The 14,478-nt window shown below is 54.8% G+C and overlaps 1 protein-coding gene across 1 annotated transcript; it reads left to right on the forward strand.

Annotated features, from left to right (window-relative positions):
- Nucleotides 1-530: 530 nt before the first annotated feature.
- Nucleotides 531-7,064, forward strand: LOC137320012 (collagen alpha-1(XI) chain-like; the record flags this gene model as incomplete). The annotated part of the gene is made up of 2 exons (XM_067981845.1): nucleotides 531-764; nucleotides 6,395-7,064. Coding segments are annotated over 2 exons (381 nt in total), but the record flags the coding sequence as incomplete, so codon positions are not given.
- Nucleotides 7,065-14,478: the final 7,414 nt, after the last annotated feature.

The following is a 14,478-nucleotide window of genomic DNA, read 5'->3' on the forward strand; positions in this document are numbered from 1 at the left end:
CCTCCGTCTAATTAACATTGTTCATCACCTCAAACTGGTGAGTGTCGGGTGTGGGACCCCCTCAGTCTAATTAACATTGTTCATCACCTCAAACTGGTGAGTGTCTGGTGTGGGACCCCCTCCGTCTAATTAACATTGTTCATCACCTCAAACTGGTGAGTGTCGGGTGTGGGACCCCCTCCGTCTAATTAACATTGTTCATCACCTCAAACTGGTGAGTGTCTGGTGTGGGACCCCCTCCGTCTAATTAACATTGTTCATCACCTCAAACTGGTGAGTGTCGGGTGTGGGACCCCCTCCGTCTAATTAACATTGTTCATCACCTCAAACTGGTGAGTGTCGGGTGTGGGACCTCCTCCGTCTAATTAACATTGTTCTTCCCCTCAAACTCACCCTGAAACTCAATCTCGACAGGCAGCAGAAACAAGACGGGCGGGTGTCGAGATTTGATTTCTAAATTCTCACGTTGCCTCAGGTTGAACTCGAACTCTTGGCCTCTGACCTTTAACACCCTGCCCTTCTCCCTCCAGCTCTCCTACGTGGATTCGGAGGGCCAGCCAATCAATTTGGTGCAGATCACTTTCCTGAAACTGCTGAGTGCCTCGGCCAGACAGAACTTCACGTACAACTGCCACCAATCAGTGGCCTGGCATGATTCAGCCTCCGACAGTTACGACAAGGCCCTGAGGTTTCTGGGATCCAATGACGAAGAAATGTCACATGACAACAACCCTTACATCAAGGCCATCTATGATGGTTGCAGAGTGAGTACTGTCTGATGTGAGCGAGAGGGACCCAGCAAGACTGCAACACACTGATCCTATTGGAGCACTGTGCACAATCCTGGTCTCCATATACCTTGGTTCGACCACACTCGGAGCACTGTGCACAGTCCTGGTCTCCATATACCTTGGTTCGACCACACTCGGAGCACTGTGCACAATCCTGGTCTCCATATACCTTGGTTAGACCACACTCGGAGCACTGTGAACAGTCCTGGTCTCCATATACCTTGGTTGGACCACACTCGGAGCACTGTGCACAATCCTGGTCTCCATATACCTTGGTTAGACCACACTCGGAGCACTGTGCACAATCCTGGTCTCCATATACCTTGGTTAGACCACACTCGGAGCACTGTGCACAATCCTGGTCTCCATATACCTTGGTTAGAACACACTCGGAGCACTGTGCACAATCCTGGTCTCCATATACCTTGGTTGGACCACACTCGGAGTAAACAAGATTCGGGCCCATGGGATTGGAGGTAATATATTAGCATGGATAGAGGATTGGTTAATGGACAGAAAACAGAGAGTAGGGATAAACAGGTCATTCTCAGGTTGTCAGGCTGTAACTAGTGGGGTACCACAAGGATCAGTGCTTGGGCCTCAGCTATTTACAATCTATATTAATGAGTTAGATGAAGGGACCGAGTGTAATGTATCCAAGTTTGCTGATGATACAAAGCTTGGTGGGAAAGTAAGCTGTGAGGAGGACACAAAGAGTCTGCAAAGGGATATAGACAGGTTAAGTGAGTGGGCAAGAAGGTGGCAGATGGAGTATAATGTGGGGAAATGTGAGGTTATTCACTTTGGTAGGAAGAATATTTTTTAAATGGTGAGAAACTATTAAATGTTGGTGATCAGAGAGATTTGGGTGTCCTCATACAAGAAACACAGAAAGTTAACATTCAGCTGCAGCAAGCAATAATGAAGGCAAATAGTATGTTGGCCTTTATTGCAAGGGGGTTGGAGTACAAGAGTAAGGATGTTTTACTACAATTGTACAGGGATTTGGTGAGACCTCACCTGGAGTACTGTGTACAGTTTTGGTCTCCTTATCTAAGGAAGGATATACTTGCCTTAGAGGGGGTGCAACAAAGGTTCACTAGATTGATTCCTGGGATGAGAGGATTGTCCTATGAGGAGAGGTTGAGTAGAATGGGCCTATACTCTCTGGAGTTTAGAAGAATGAGAGGTGATCTCATTGAAACATATAAGATTCTGAGGGGGCTTAACAGGGTAGATGCTGAGAGGCTGTTTCCCCCTGGCTGGAGAGTCTAGAACGAGGGGGCATAGTCTCAGGATAAGGGGTCGGCCATTTAAGACTGAGATGAGGAGGAATTTCTTCACTCAGAGGGTTGTGAATCTTTGGAATTCTCTACCCCAGAGGGCTGTGGATGCTCAGTCGTTGAGTATATTCAAGGCTGAGATCGGTAGATTTTTGGACTCTCGGGGAATCAAGGGATATGGGGATCGGGCGGGAAAGTGGAGTTGAGGTCGAAGATCAGCCATGATCTGATTGATTGGCGGAGCAGGCTCGAGGGGCCGAATGGCCGACTCCTGCTCCTATTTCTTATGTTCTTATGTTCTGTGCACAGTCTGGTCTCCATTTACCATGGTTCGACCACACTCGGAGTACAGTGCACAGTCCTGGTCTCCACAAGGAGAGGTTGAGGTGAATAGTGTAGATGGATTTAAGGGGAAGCTCGATAAACACATGAGGGAGAAAGGAATAGAAGGATATGCTGATAGGGTGAGATGGAGTGGGGAGGGAGGAGGCTCGTGTGGAGAATAAACACCGGGATAGACCAGTGGGGCCGAATGGCCTGTTTCTTTGCTGTACATTCGATGTGTTTGAGTAATTTTAATGAATTGGTTTTCAGGATTTGCAGAGTTTTGGAATAATATTTTAACCCTTTTCTTCAACCTGATCTGTTCATAGAATTATAGAAATTTGCGGCACAGAAGGAGGCCATTCGGCCCATCGTGTCCGTGCCGGCCAAAAAAGAGCCACTCGGCTTAATCCCACTTTCCAGCACTTGGTCCGTAGCCCTGTGGGTTACGGCACTTCAGGGGCACATCCAGGTACTTTGTAAATGAGTTGAGGGTTTCTGTCTCTCCCACCCTCTCAGGCAGTGAGTTCCAGACCCCCCACCACCCTCTGGGTGAAAAAATTACTCCTCAGCTCCCCTCTAATCCTTCCACCAATCACTTTAAATCTAGGCCCCCTGGTCACTGACCCCTCTGCTAATGGAAATAGGTCCTCCCTATCCACTCTATCTGGGCCCCTCTTAATTTTATACCTCAATTAAATCTCCCCTCAGCCTCCTCTGTTCCAAAAAAAACAACCCCAGCCTATCCAATCTGTCATCATAGCTAAAATTCTCCAGTCCTGGCAACATCCTCGTAAATCTCCTCTGTACCCTCTCCAGTGCAATCACATCTTTCCTGTAATGTGGTGACCAGAACTGTACACAGTACTCAAGCTGTGACCTAACCAGTGTTTTATACAGTTCCAGCATAACCTCCCTGCTCTTATATTCTATGCCTCGGCTAATAAAGGAAAGTATCCCGTTTGCCTTCTTAACCACCTTATCTACCTGTCCTGCTACCTTCAGGGATCTGTGGACATGCACTCCAAGGTCCCTCACTTCCTCTACACCTCTCAGTATCCTCCCATTTATTGTGTATTCCCTTGCCTTGTTTGCTCTCCCCAAATGCATTACCTCACACTTCTCCGGATTGAATTCCATTTGCCACTTTTCTGCCCACCTGACCAGTCCATTGATATCTTCCTGCAGTCTACAGCTTTCCTCCTCACTATCAACCACACGTCCAATTTTTGTATCATCTGCAAACTTCTTGATCAAGCCCCCCACATTCAAGTCCAAATCATTAATATATACCACAAAAAGCAAGGGACTGAGTACTGAGCCCTGCGGAACCCCACTGGAAACAGCCTTCCAGTCACAAAAACACCCGTCGACCATTACCCTTTGCTTCCTGCCACTGAGACAATTTTGGATCCAACTAGTCACTTTCCCTTGGATCCCATGGACTTTTACTTTCCTGACCAGTCTGCCATGTGGGACCTTGTCAAAAGCCTTGCTAAAATCCATGTAGACTACATCAAACGCACTACCCTCATCGACCCTCCTTGTTACCTCCTCAAAAAATTCAATTAAATTAGTCAGACACAACCTTCCCTTAACAAATCCATTTTTGGTCACTGATTGCCCTACTCTTTCCTTAATTATTCTCTTGTTCCTGAAGCTTTGAATGAGACTTGTCTGTGTTGACACTGTGCTGTGCAGTGGTGAGCGTTTGCAACCATCTTCAGCCAGAAGTGCCGAGTGGATGATCCATCTCGGCCTCCTCCCAATATCCCCACCATCACAGAAGCCAGTCTTCAGCCAATTCGATTCACTCCACGTGATATCAAGAAACGGCTGAGTGCACTGGATACAGCAAAGGCTATGGGCCCCAACAACATCCCAGCTGTAGTGCTGAAGACTTGTGCTCCAGAATTAGCTGCGCCTCTAGCCAAGCTGTTCCAGTACAGCTACAACACTGGCATCTACCCGACAATGTGGAAAATTGCCCAGGTATGTCCTGTCCACAAAAAGCAGGACAAATCCAATCCGGCCAATTACTGCCCCATCAGTCTACTCTCAATCATCAGCAAAGTGATGGAAGGTGTCGTCGACAGTGCTATCAAGCAGCACTTACTCACCAATAACCTGCTCACCGATGCTCAGTTTGGGTTCCGCCAGGACCACTCGGCTCCAGACCTCATTACAGCCTTGGTCCAAACATGGACAAAAGAGCTGAATTCCAGAGGTGAGGTGAGAGTGACTGCCCTTGACATCAAGGCAGCATTTGACCGAGTGTGGCACCAAGGAGCCCTAGTAAAATTGAAGTCCATGGGAATCAGGGGGAAAACTCTCCAGTGGCTGGAATCATACTGAGCAAAAGGAAGATGGTAGTGGTTGTTGGAGGCCAATCATCTCAGCCCCAGGGCATTGCTGCAGGAGTTCCTCAGGGCAGTGTCCTAGGCTCAACCATCTTCAGCTGCTTCATCAATGACCTTCCCTCCATCATAAGGTCAGAAATGGGGATGTTCGCTGATGATTGCACAGTGTTCAGTTCCATTCGCAACCCCTCAAATAATGAAGCAGTCCGAGCCTGCATGCAGCAAGACCTGGACAACATCCAGGCTTGGGCTGATAAGTGGCAAGTAACATTCACGCCAGACAAGTGCCAGGCAATGACCATCTCCAACAAGAAAGAGTCTAACCACCTCCCCTTGACATTCAACAGCATTACCATCGCCGAATCCCCCACCATCAATATCCTGTGGGTCACCATTGACCAGAAGCTTAACTAGACCAGCCATATAAATACTGTGGCTACAAGAGCAGGTCAGAGGCTGGGTATTCTGTGGCGAGTGACTCACCTCCTGACTCCCCAAAGCCTTTCCACCATCTACAAGGCACAAATCAGGAGTGTGATGGAATACTCTCCACTTGCCTGGATGAGTGCAGCTCCAACAACACTCAAGAAGCTCGACACCATCCAGGACAAAGCAGCCCGCTTGATTGGCACCCCATCCACCACCCTAAACATTCACTCCCTTCACCACCGGCGCACTGTGGCTGCAGTGTGTACCATCCACAGGATGCACTGCAGCAACTCGCCAAGGCTTCTTCGACAGCACCTCCCAAACCCGCGACCTCTACCACCTAGAAGGACAAGGGCAGCAGGTACATGGGAACAACACCACCTGCACGTTCCCCTCCAAGTCACACACCATCCCGACTTGGAAATATATCGCCGTTCCTTCATCGTCGCTGGGTCAAAATCCTGGAACTCCCTTCCCAACAGCACTGTGGGAGAACCTTCACCACACGGACTGCAGTGGTTCAAGAAGGCGGCTCACCACCACCTTCTCAAGGGCAATTAGGGATGGGCAATAAAAGCCGGCCTCGCCAGCGACGCCCACATCCCGTGAACGAATAAAAAATAATCAATAATTTTAAAGGGGGTGCAGGAACTGAGAGACCTGGGGGTGTCTGTACACAAATCTTTGAAGGTGCCAGGACAAGGTGAGAAGGCTGTAAAAGAAACATGGAATCCTGGGTTTTAGTAATAGAGGCAGAGAGTACAATGGAAGGAAGTTATACTAAACCTTTACAAAACACGGGTTAGGCCCCAGCTGGAGAATTGTGTCCAATTCTGGGCACCGCACGTTAGGGAGGATGTCGTGGAGAGGGTGCAGAGGAGATTTACTCGAATGGTTCTAGTTATGTGGATAGACTGGAGAAGCTGGGGCTGTTCTCCTTAGAGCAGATACGCAGCGAGTTGTTCTGATCTGGAATGTGCTGCCTGAAAGGGCGGTGGAAGCAGATTCAATAATAACTTTCAAAAGGGAATCGGAGAAATACTCGAAGGGGAAAAATTTACAGGACTGTGGGGAAAGAGCGGGGGAGTGGGACTAATCGGATAGATCTTTCAAAGAGCCGGCACAGGCTCGATGGGCCGAATGGCCTCCTCCTGTGTGGTTCTATTGCGTGATTTGTTTGTAAATCCCTCTCTCATTCTCTTCTCAGCTGAGGAAAGGTTTTGAAAAGACCGTGCTCGAGATTAACACTCCTAAAGTGGACCAAGTCCCAATCATCGATTTGTTGGTGAGTGATTTTGGCGATCCCAGCCAGAAGTTTGGATTTGAAGTTGGCCCGGTCTGTTTCCTGGGCTAAGAGACTCGGAGTGGAACCAGGTGACTGAAGCTGACACATCCTCAACACCCCAGCCCAACCACAGGACATGTGCAAGTTTTGAACCTGGATGGTGTGGAAAGTCTCGGTCTCTCTCGCCGTGTCGGTACGTATTATTATCTAGAACTTACTTGATGCCCTTGTGGGGCCAGAATCACATGACTTAAACTTATTACGGCAAACCTGGAAGGACGTACGATGGTGTTGCGTTGTACCAGTGTGGAGGGAACAGCTCGGTCCTGAGGGTAAGATTAGGACGAATCCCCTCTGGATCCCGACCTTGCTGGCTCTCCCACTCGCATTGCTGAGGTGCTCAGAAGGTGTATTTTAATGAACTGTAATTATTCTATTGTAAAATACCGTTATGTCTGTGTCCACTTTCAGAACTTGCATCGTGTCTCTGGCTGCCCCTTTTTTTAACTGCCGTTTTCAACTTTTTTTTTTTGAAAATTGAAAAAAAAACTGTGTAACAATCAAACAAAAATAAAATAAATTGTTAGCCTCCAGTGAACAAGCCTCCAGTGTTCTTTGCCGTGAGTCGGTCAGGGATGGCTCTTGTCTTTTACGTGCAGCAGTGATGGGAGGGGAGGCATGTGGAAGGACCACCTCTTCGAACATCTGCTGCCTGAGCAACAGGGGGCTGTGGGGAGAGAGTGGGACCAATCTTTCAAAGAGCCAGCATGGGCACGAGGGGCCGAAGGGCGTCCTCCTGTGCTGTATGACTCTATTTATGACGTCGTTTGTGTGTCTCCTTCCTACAGTGCATTTCCCAAAGGCCTTCTCTACGAAAAGATGCATAAAAACTCGACCGTGTCTCGATGCTTTATTTATAAGTTGCAATGAGGCTCTGGAGTGCTGACACTGTGAAATGGGCTCAAATCAACCACTCAGCTCGCAGCCTCCCACTCCCGCCCGAAAACACAACCTCAGGTTCACTGTACACTGACGACACCCAGCTCTACCTCACTCCCACCTCTCTCCACCCCTCCACCCTCTCTGATTTGTCACGCTGCTTGTCGAACATCCAGTACTGGAGGAGCAGAAATTCCCTCCAACGAAATATTGGGAAGACCGAAGCCATTGTCTTCAGTCCCCGCCCCAAACTCCGTTCCCGAGACACCGACTCCATCCCCCTCCCCCCGGCCACTGTCTGAGGCTAAACCAGGCCGTTCGCAAACTTAGCGTCCGATTGGAGCCTCAGCTGAGCTTCTGACCCCAGATCCGCTCCATCACCGAGACCCACCACTTCCACCTCCGTAACATCGCCCGTCTCCGTCCCCGCCTCAGTTCATCTGCTGCTGAAACCCTCATCCCTGCCTTTCTTACCTCCAGACTCCACTATTCCAATGTTCTCCTGCCCGGCCTCCCATCATCCACTCTCCGTAAACTTCAGCTCATCCAAAACTCTGTCCCCCCGTATCCTAACTCACCCCGAGTCCCGTTCACCCATCACCCCCTGAGCTCACTGACCCACACTGGCTCCCGGTCCAGGAACACCTCGATTTTAAAATTCTCATCCTCATGTTCAAATCCCTCCCTGGCCTCGCCCCTCCCGATCTCTGTAACCTCCTCCAGCCCCACACCCCTCCCTATCTCTGTAACCCCCTCCAGCCCCTCGCCCCTCCCTATCTCTGTAACCTCCTCCAGCCCCACACCCCTCCCTATCTCTGTAACCCCCTCCAGCCCCACACCCCTCCCTATCTCTGTAACCCCCTCCAGCCCCTCGCCCCTCCCTATCTCTGTAACCCCCTCCAGCCCCACACCCCTCCCTATCTCTGTAACCCCCTCCAGCCCCACACCCCTCCCTATCTCTGTAACCTCCTCCAGCCCCACACCCCTCCCTATCTCTGTAACCCCCTCCAGCCCCACACCCCTCCCTATCTCTGTAACCTCCTCCAGCCCTACACCCCTCCCTATCTCTGTAACCCCCTCCAGCCCCACACCCCTCCCTATCTCTGTAACCCCCTCCAGCCCTACACCCCTCCCTATCTCTGTAACCCCCTCCAGCCCCACACCCCTCCCTATCTCTGTAACCCCCTCCAGCCCCACACCCCTCCCTATCTCTGTAACCCCCTCCAGCCCCACACCCCTCCCTATCTCTGTAACCCCCTCCAGCCTGACACCCCTCCCTATCTCTGTAACCCCCTCCAGCCCTACACCCCTCCCTATCTCTGTAACCCCCTCCAGCCCTACACCCCTCCCTATCTCTGTAACCCCCTCCAGCCCCACACCCCTCCCTATCTCTGTAACCCCCTCCAGCCCTACACCCCTCCCTATCTCTGTTACCCCCTCCAGCCCCACACCCCTCCCTATCTCTGTAACCCCCTCCAGCCCCACACCCCTCCCTATCTCTGTAACCCCCTCCAGCCCCACACCCCTCCCTATCTCTGTAACCCCCTCCAGCCCTACACCCCTCCGAGATCTCTGCGCTCCTCCAATTCCGGCCTCTTGCCCATCCCCGATTTTAATCGCTCCACCATTGGTGGCCGTTCCTTCAGCTTCCTGGGCACTAAGCTCTGGAATTCCCTCCCTGAACCTCTCCCCCTCTCCCCCTCTCTCTCCCCCTCTCCCCCTCTCTCTCCCCCTCTCCCCCTCTCCCCCTCTCCCCCTCTCTCTCCTCCTTTAAGACCCTCCTTCAAGTCTACTTCTTTGACCAAGCTTTTGGTCACCTGTCCTAATATTTCCTGATGGGGCGCGGTGCCAATCTCTGTCTGGTTTACGCTCCTGTGAAGGACCCTGGGAGGTTTCACTCTGTTAAAGTCGCTGTGTTGATGGGAGTTGGTGCTGTTCCAAGTCTCCACTGACCGATGGTTGCTGCCAATGAGAATAGACCAACATTTGGAGATCGATGCCACGTTCACCTTGAAGGAGTTGGGGTTTTTAGCTGAATTCGCTGGGAGACCCGATTGCCCTGTTCTCTTGCTGTGCTCCCCACGACACTCAGTCCCAGCCTTTCTCTCCCTCTCTCTTGTCCTGTCCCATTCGGTCTGTTTTTAGGCTGGGAAGTTTCTTCTCGAGCGGCTGTAACCGTCAGTGCGATGTTGTCGAGGCCTTTGTTAAACCAATCATCGCCTTAGACCAATGCTTCTGTGGGATTCTGCCTTGGACAACCTTTGCCCCCTGACCCATTGTGGACTTAAGGCCAGACAGCCCATAATATGTCTAGGTCATGTGATTCTAAACAACAAATAAGGAGACTGCCACCCACAGAACTTTCTTGGATTCAGAGCCTGTCGAATCTCCCCATTCATTACCTGGCCGGAGTGACTTTGCATAAAGCTCGCCCTCTTTTTGTCCTGTAATTCATCCCATAAAGTGTGTGAGCCTTGAAATGACGTGTTTGGTTAACTAGTTACTTGCTGAGATTCGAAATACTGAGGTCAACGCAGTCCTCGTCTCCAGACCAAAGTTTGTAAATGTCGACCTGGGAAAAGGAAATATCAAAACTAATTTCACAAATAAAAATCGAGTCTGCTCCAACTGGGCCGTTCTGGTTATTTTAAAAAATGAAATCTGTGTGCAGTCCTGGTGAAAATGGGAAACTGACCCTGGGCCAGCAGTGTGGGAATTCTCCCTGTCTCCCTCCCTCCCTCCCTCCCTCCCTCCCACAATCTCAGCGAGAGCATTTAACAAGCTCTGGCTAGAATAGCAGAGAGGAATTTAACACCAGCACATTATCGATTCTGAGGTTTATTCCCAGACTATAATTTAACCAAAAAACCCCCCAGTTAAAAGCTTGAATTGTGTCTCTCTCTGCCTTCGACTGGCAATGAATGGGGGCAAGGGTTAAAGTTCAGGACACTGACACTATCAACTCACAAAACTTTTCTCACACTATAATTATTTGAGTTCCAAGAGTGAACTCGCCGTGGTTTACACACGACAATATATCAAATTGACCACTTGTATTTCACCAAAAACAAAAACTTTACACAAATAAACTTCACTTGGATCCCCCGACTCAATACTTTCTCTGACCTCACTTTCAGAAGCGTGGCAGAGTTCCAGCATTTTGTTCCTGAAGACTGGATTATCTCAGCCGAGTTTTCATTTTTTCCTCCTCGCGATTTCTGATCGTTCCAGACTCAAATCATTGCTGGCCCGGCAGGACAGGGCAGGGCAGAGCAGGGCAGGGCAGGACAGGGCAGAGCAGGACAGAGCAGAGCAGGACAGGGCAGGGCAGGGCAGAGCAGGGCAGGACAGGGCAGGGCAGAGCAGGGCAGAGCAGGGCAGGACAGGGCAGGGCAGAGCAGAGCAGGGCAGAGCAGGACAGGACAGGACAGGGCAGAGCAGGGCAGGGCAGAGCAGGACAGGGCAGAGCAGGGCAGAGCAGGGCAGGGCAGGACAGGGCAGAGCAGGACAGGGCAGGGCAGAGCAGAGCAGGACAGGGCAGAGCAGGACAGGGCAGAGCAGAGCAGAGCAGGGCAGGGCAGGGCAGAGCAGGACAGGGCAGGGCAGAGCAGGGCAGGGCAGGACAGGGCAGGACAGGGCAGAGCAGGACAGGGCAGAGCAGGGCAGAGCAGAGCAGGACAGGGCAGAGCAGGGCAGGGCAGAGCAGGGCAGAGCAGAGCAGAGCAGAGCAGGGCAGAGCAGAGCAGGACAGGGCAGGGCAGGACAGAGCAGGGCAGGGCAGGGCAGAGCAGGACAGGGCAGAGCGGAGCAGGACAGGGCAGGACAGGGCAGAGCAGTGCAGAGCAGGACAGAGCAGAGCAGGACAGGGCAGAGCAGGACAGAGCAGAGCGGAGCAGGACAGGGCAGGACAGGGCAGAGCAGTGCAGGGCAGGGCAGAGCAGAGCAGGACAGGGCAGAGCAGGACAGGGCAGAGCAGGACAGGGCAGGACAGGGCAGAGCAGGGCAGGACAGGGCAGGACAGGGCAGGGCAGGACAGAGCAGGTCAGGACAGGACAGAGCAGAGCAGGGCAGGGCAGAGCAGGACAGGGCAGAGCAGGGCAGGGCAGAGCAGAGCAGGGCAGGGCAGGACAGGGCAGAGCAGGGCAGGACAGGGCAGGACAGGACAGGGCAGGGCAGAGCAGAGCAGGACAGGGCAGAGTAGGACAGGGCAGGGCAGAGCAGGGCAGAGCAGGGCAGAGCAGGACAGGGCAGAGCAGGACAGGGCAGAGCAGAGCAGAGCAGGACAGGGCAGGGCAGAGCAGGGCAGGGCAGGGCAGGGCAGAGCAGGACAGGGCAGAGCAGGACAGGGCAGAGCAGAGCAGGGCAGGGCAGGGCAGAGCAGAGCAGGACAGGGCAGAGCAGGACAGGGCAGGACAGGACAGGGCAGAGCAGAGCAGGACAGGGCAGAGCAGAGCAGAGCAGGACAGGACAGGGCAGAGCAGAGCAGAGCAGGACAGGGCAGGGCAGGGCAGAGCAGGACAGGGCAGAGCAGAGCGGAGCAGGACAGGGCAGGACAGGGCAGAGCAGTGCAGAGCAGGACAGGGCAGAGCAGAGCAGGACAGGGCAGGGCAGGGCAGAGCAGAGCAGGACAGGGCAGAGCAGGACAGGGCAGAGCAGGACAGGGCAGGACAGGGCAGAGCAGGGCAGGGCAGGACAGAGCAGGTCAGGACAGGACAGAGCAGAGCAGGGCAGGGCAGGGCAGGGCAGAGCAGGGCAGAGCAGAGCAGGACAGGGCAGGACAGGGCAGGACAGGACAGGGCAGGGCAGAGCAGAGCAGGACAGGGCAGAGTAGGACAGGGCAGGGCAGAGCAGGGCAGAGCAGGGCAGAGCAGGACAGGGCAGAGCAGGACAGGGCAGAGCAGAGCAGAGCAGGGCAGGGCAGAGCAGGACAGGGCAGAGCAGGACAGGGCAGAGCAGGGCAGGGCAGGACAGGGCAGAGCAGGACAGGGCAGGACAGGACAGGGCAGGGCAGAGCAGAGCAGGACAGGACAGGGCAGAGCAGAGCAGAGCAGGACAGGACAGGGCAGAGCAGAGCAGAGCAGGACAGGACAGGGCAGAGCAGAGCAGAGCAGGACAGGGCAGAGCAGAGCAGGACAGGGCAGGGCAGGGCAGGGCAGGGCAGGGCAGAGCAGGACAGGGCAGGGCAGAGTAGGGCAGAGCAGGACAGGGCAGGGCAGGACAGGGCAGGACAGGGCAGGGCAGAGCAGGACAGGGCAGGACAGGGCAGAGCAGGACAGGGCAGGACAGGACAGGGCAGGGCAGAGCAGAGCAGGACAGGACAGGGCAGGGCAGAGCAGGGCAGAGCAGGACAGGACAGGACAGGGCAGGACAGGACAGGGCAGGGCAGGACAGGGCAGGGCAGAGCAGAGCAGAGCAGGACAGGGCAGGGCAGAGCAGAGCAGGACAGGGCAGGACAGGGCAGGGCAGAGCAGAGCAGAGCAGGACAGGGCAGAGCAGGACAGGGCAGAGCAGTACAGGGCAGGGCAGAGCAGAGCAGGACAGGGCAGGGCAGGACAGGACAGGGCAGGACAGGGCAGGGCAGGGCAGAGCAGGACAGGGCAGGGCAGAGCAGGACAGGGCAGGACAGGACAGGACAGGGCAGGGCAGGACAGGGCATGGCAGGGCAGGGCAGAGCAGAGCAGAGCAGGACAGGGCAGGGCAGGGCAGAGCAGGACAGAGCAGGACAGGGCAGAGCAGGACAGGGCAGAGCAGGACAGGACAGGGCAGGACAGGGCAGGGCAGGGCAGGACAGGGCAGGGCAGAGCAGGGCAGAGCAGGACAGGACAGGGCAGAGCAGAGCAGAGCAGGACAGGGCAGAGCAGGACAGGGCAGAGCAGGACAGGGCAGAGCAGGACAGGGCAGGGCAGAGCAGGACAGGACAGAGCAGGACAGGGCAGGACAGGGCATGGCAGGACAGGGCAGGGCAGGGCAGAGCAGAGCAGAGCAGGACAGGGCAGGGCAGGACAGGGCAGGGCAGAGCAGGACAGGGCAGAGCAGGACAGGACAGGGCAGGACAGGGCAGGGCAGGGCAGAGCAGGGCAGGGCAGAGCAGGACAGGACAGGGCAGAGCAGAGCAGGACAGGGCAGAGCAGGACAGGGCAGAGCAGGACAGGGCAGGGCAGAGCAGGACAGGGCAGAGCAGGACAGGGCAGAGCAGGGCAGGGCAGAGCAGGACAGGACAGGACAGGGCAGGGCAGAGTAGGACAGGACAGGGCAGGGCAGAGCAGGGCAGGGCAGAGTAGGGCAGGACAGGGCAGGACAGGACAGGGCAGAGCAGGACAGGACAGGGCAGGGCAGGGCAGGACAGGACAGGGCAGGGCAGGACAGGGCAGAGCAGAGCAGAGCAGGACAGGGCAGGGCAGGGCAGGACAGGGCAGGGCAGATCAGAGCAGGACAGGGCAGAGCAGAGCAGGACAGGACAGGACAGGGCAGGGCAGAGCAGAGCAGGACAGGGCAGAGCAGAGCAGGACAGGGCAGGACAGGGCAGGGCAGGACAGTGCAGGGCAGGGCAGTACAGGGCAGGACAGGGCAGAGCAGAGCAGGACAGGGCAGAGCAGGACAGGGCAGAGCAGGACAGGGCAGAGCAGGACAGGACAGGGCAGGGCAGAGTAGAGCAGGACAGGGCAGGGCAGAGCAGAGCAGGACAGGACAGGGCAGGACAGGACAGGGCAGGGCAGGACAGGACAGGGCAGGGCAGGGCAGGGCAGAGCAGGACAGGGCAGGACAGGGCAGGGCAGGACAGGGCAGGGCAGGGCAGAGCAGGACAGGACAGGGTAGGGCAGAGCAGAGCAGAGCAGGACAGGGCAGGGCAGGACAGGGCAGGACAGGACAGGGCAGGGCAAGACAGGGCAGGGTAGGACAGGGCAGGGCAGGACAGGACAGGGCAGGGCAAGACAGGGCAGAGCAGAGCAGGACAGGACAGGGTAGGGCAGAGCAGAGCAGAGCAGGACAGGGCAGGGCAGGACAGGGCAGGACAGGACAGGGCAGGGCAAGACAGGGCAGAGCAGGACAGGACAGGGCAGGACAGG

Source organism: Heptranchias perlo, unplaced genomic scaffold, assembly GCF_035084215.1.
Source record: "Heptranchias perlo isolate sHepPer1 unplaced genomic scaffold, sHepPer1.hap1 HAP1_SCAFFOLD_960, whole genome shotgun sequence".
Classification (NCBI taxonomy): Eukaryota; Metazoa; Chordata; class Chondrichthyes; order Hexanchiformes; family Hexanchidae; genus Heptranchias; species Heptranchias perlo.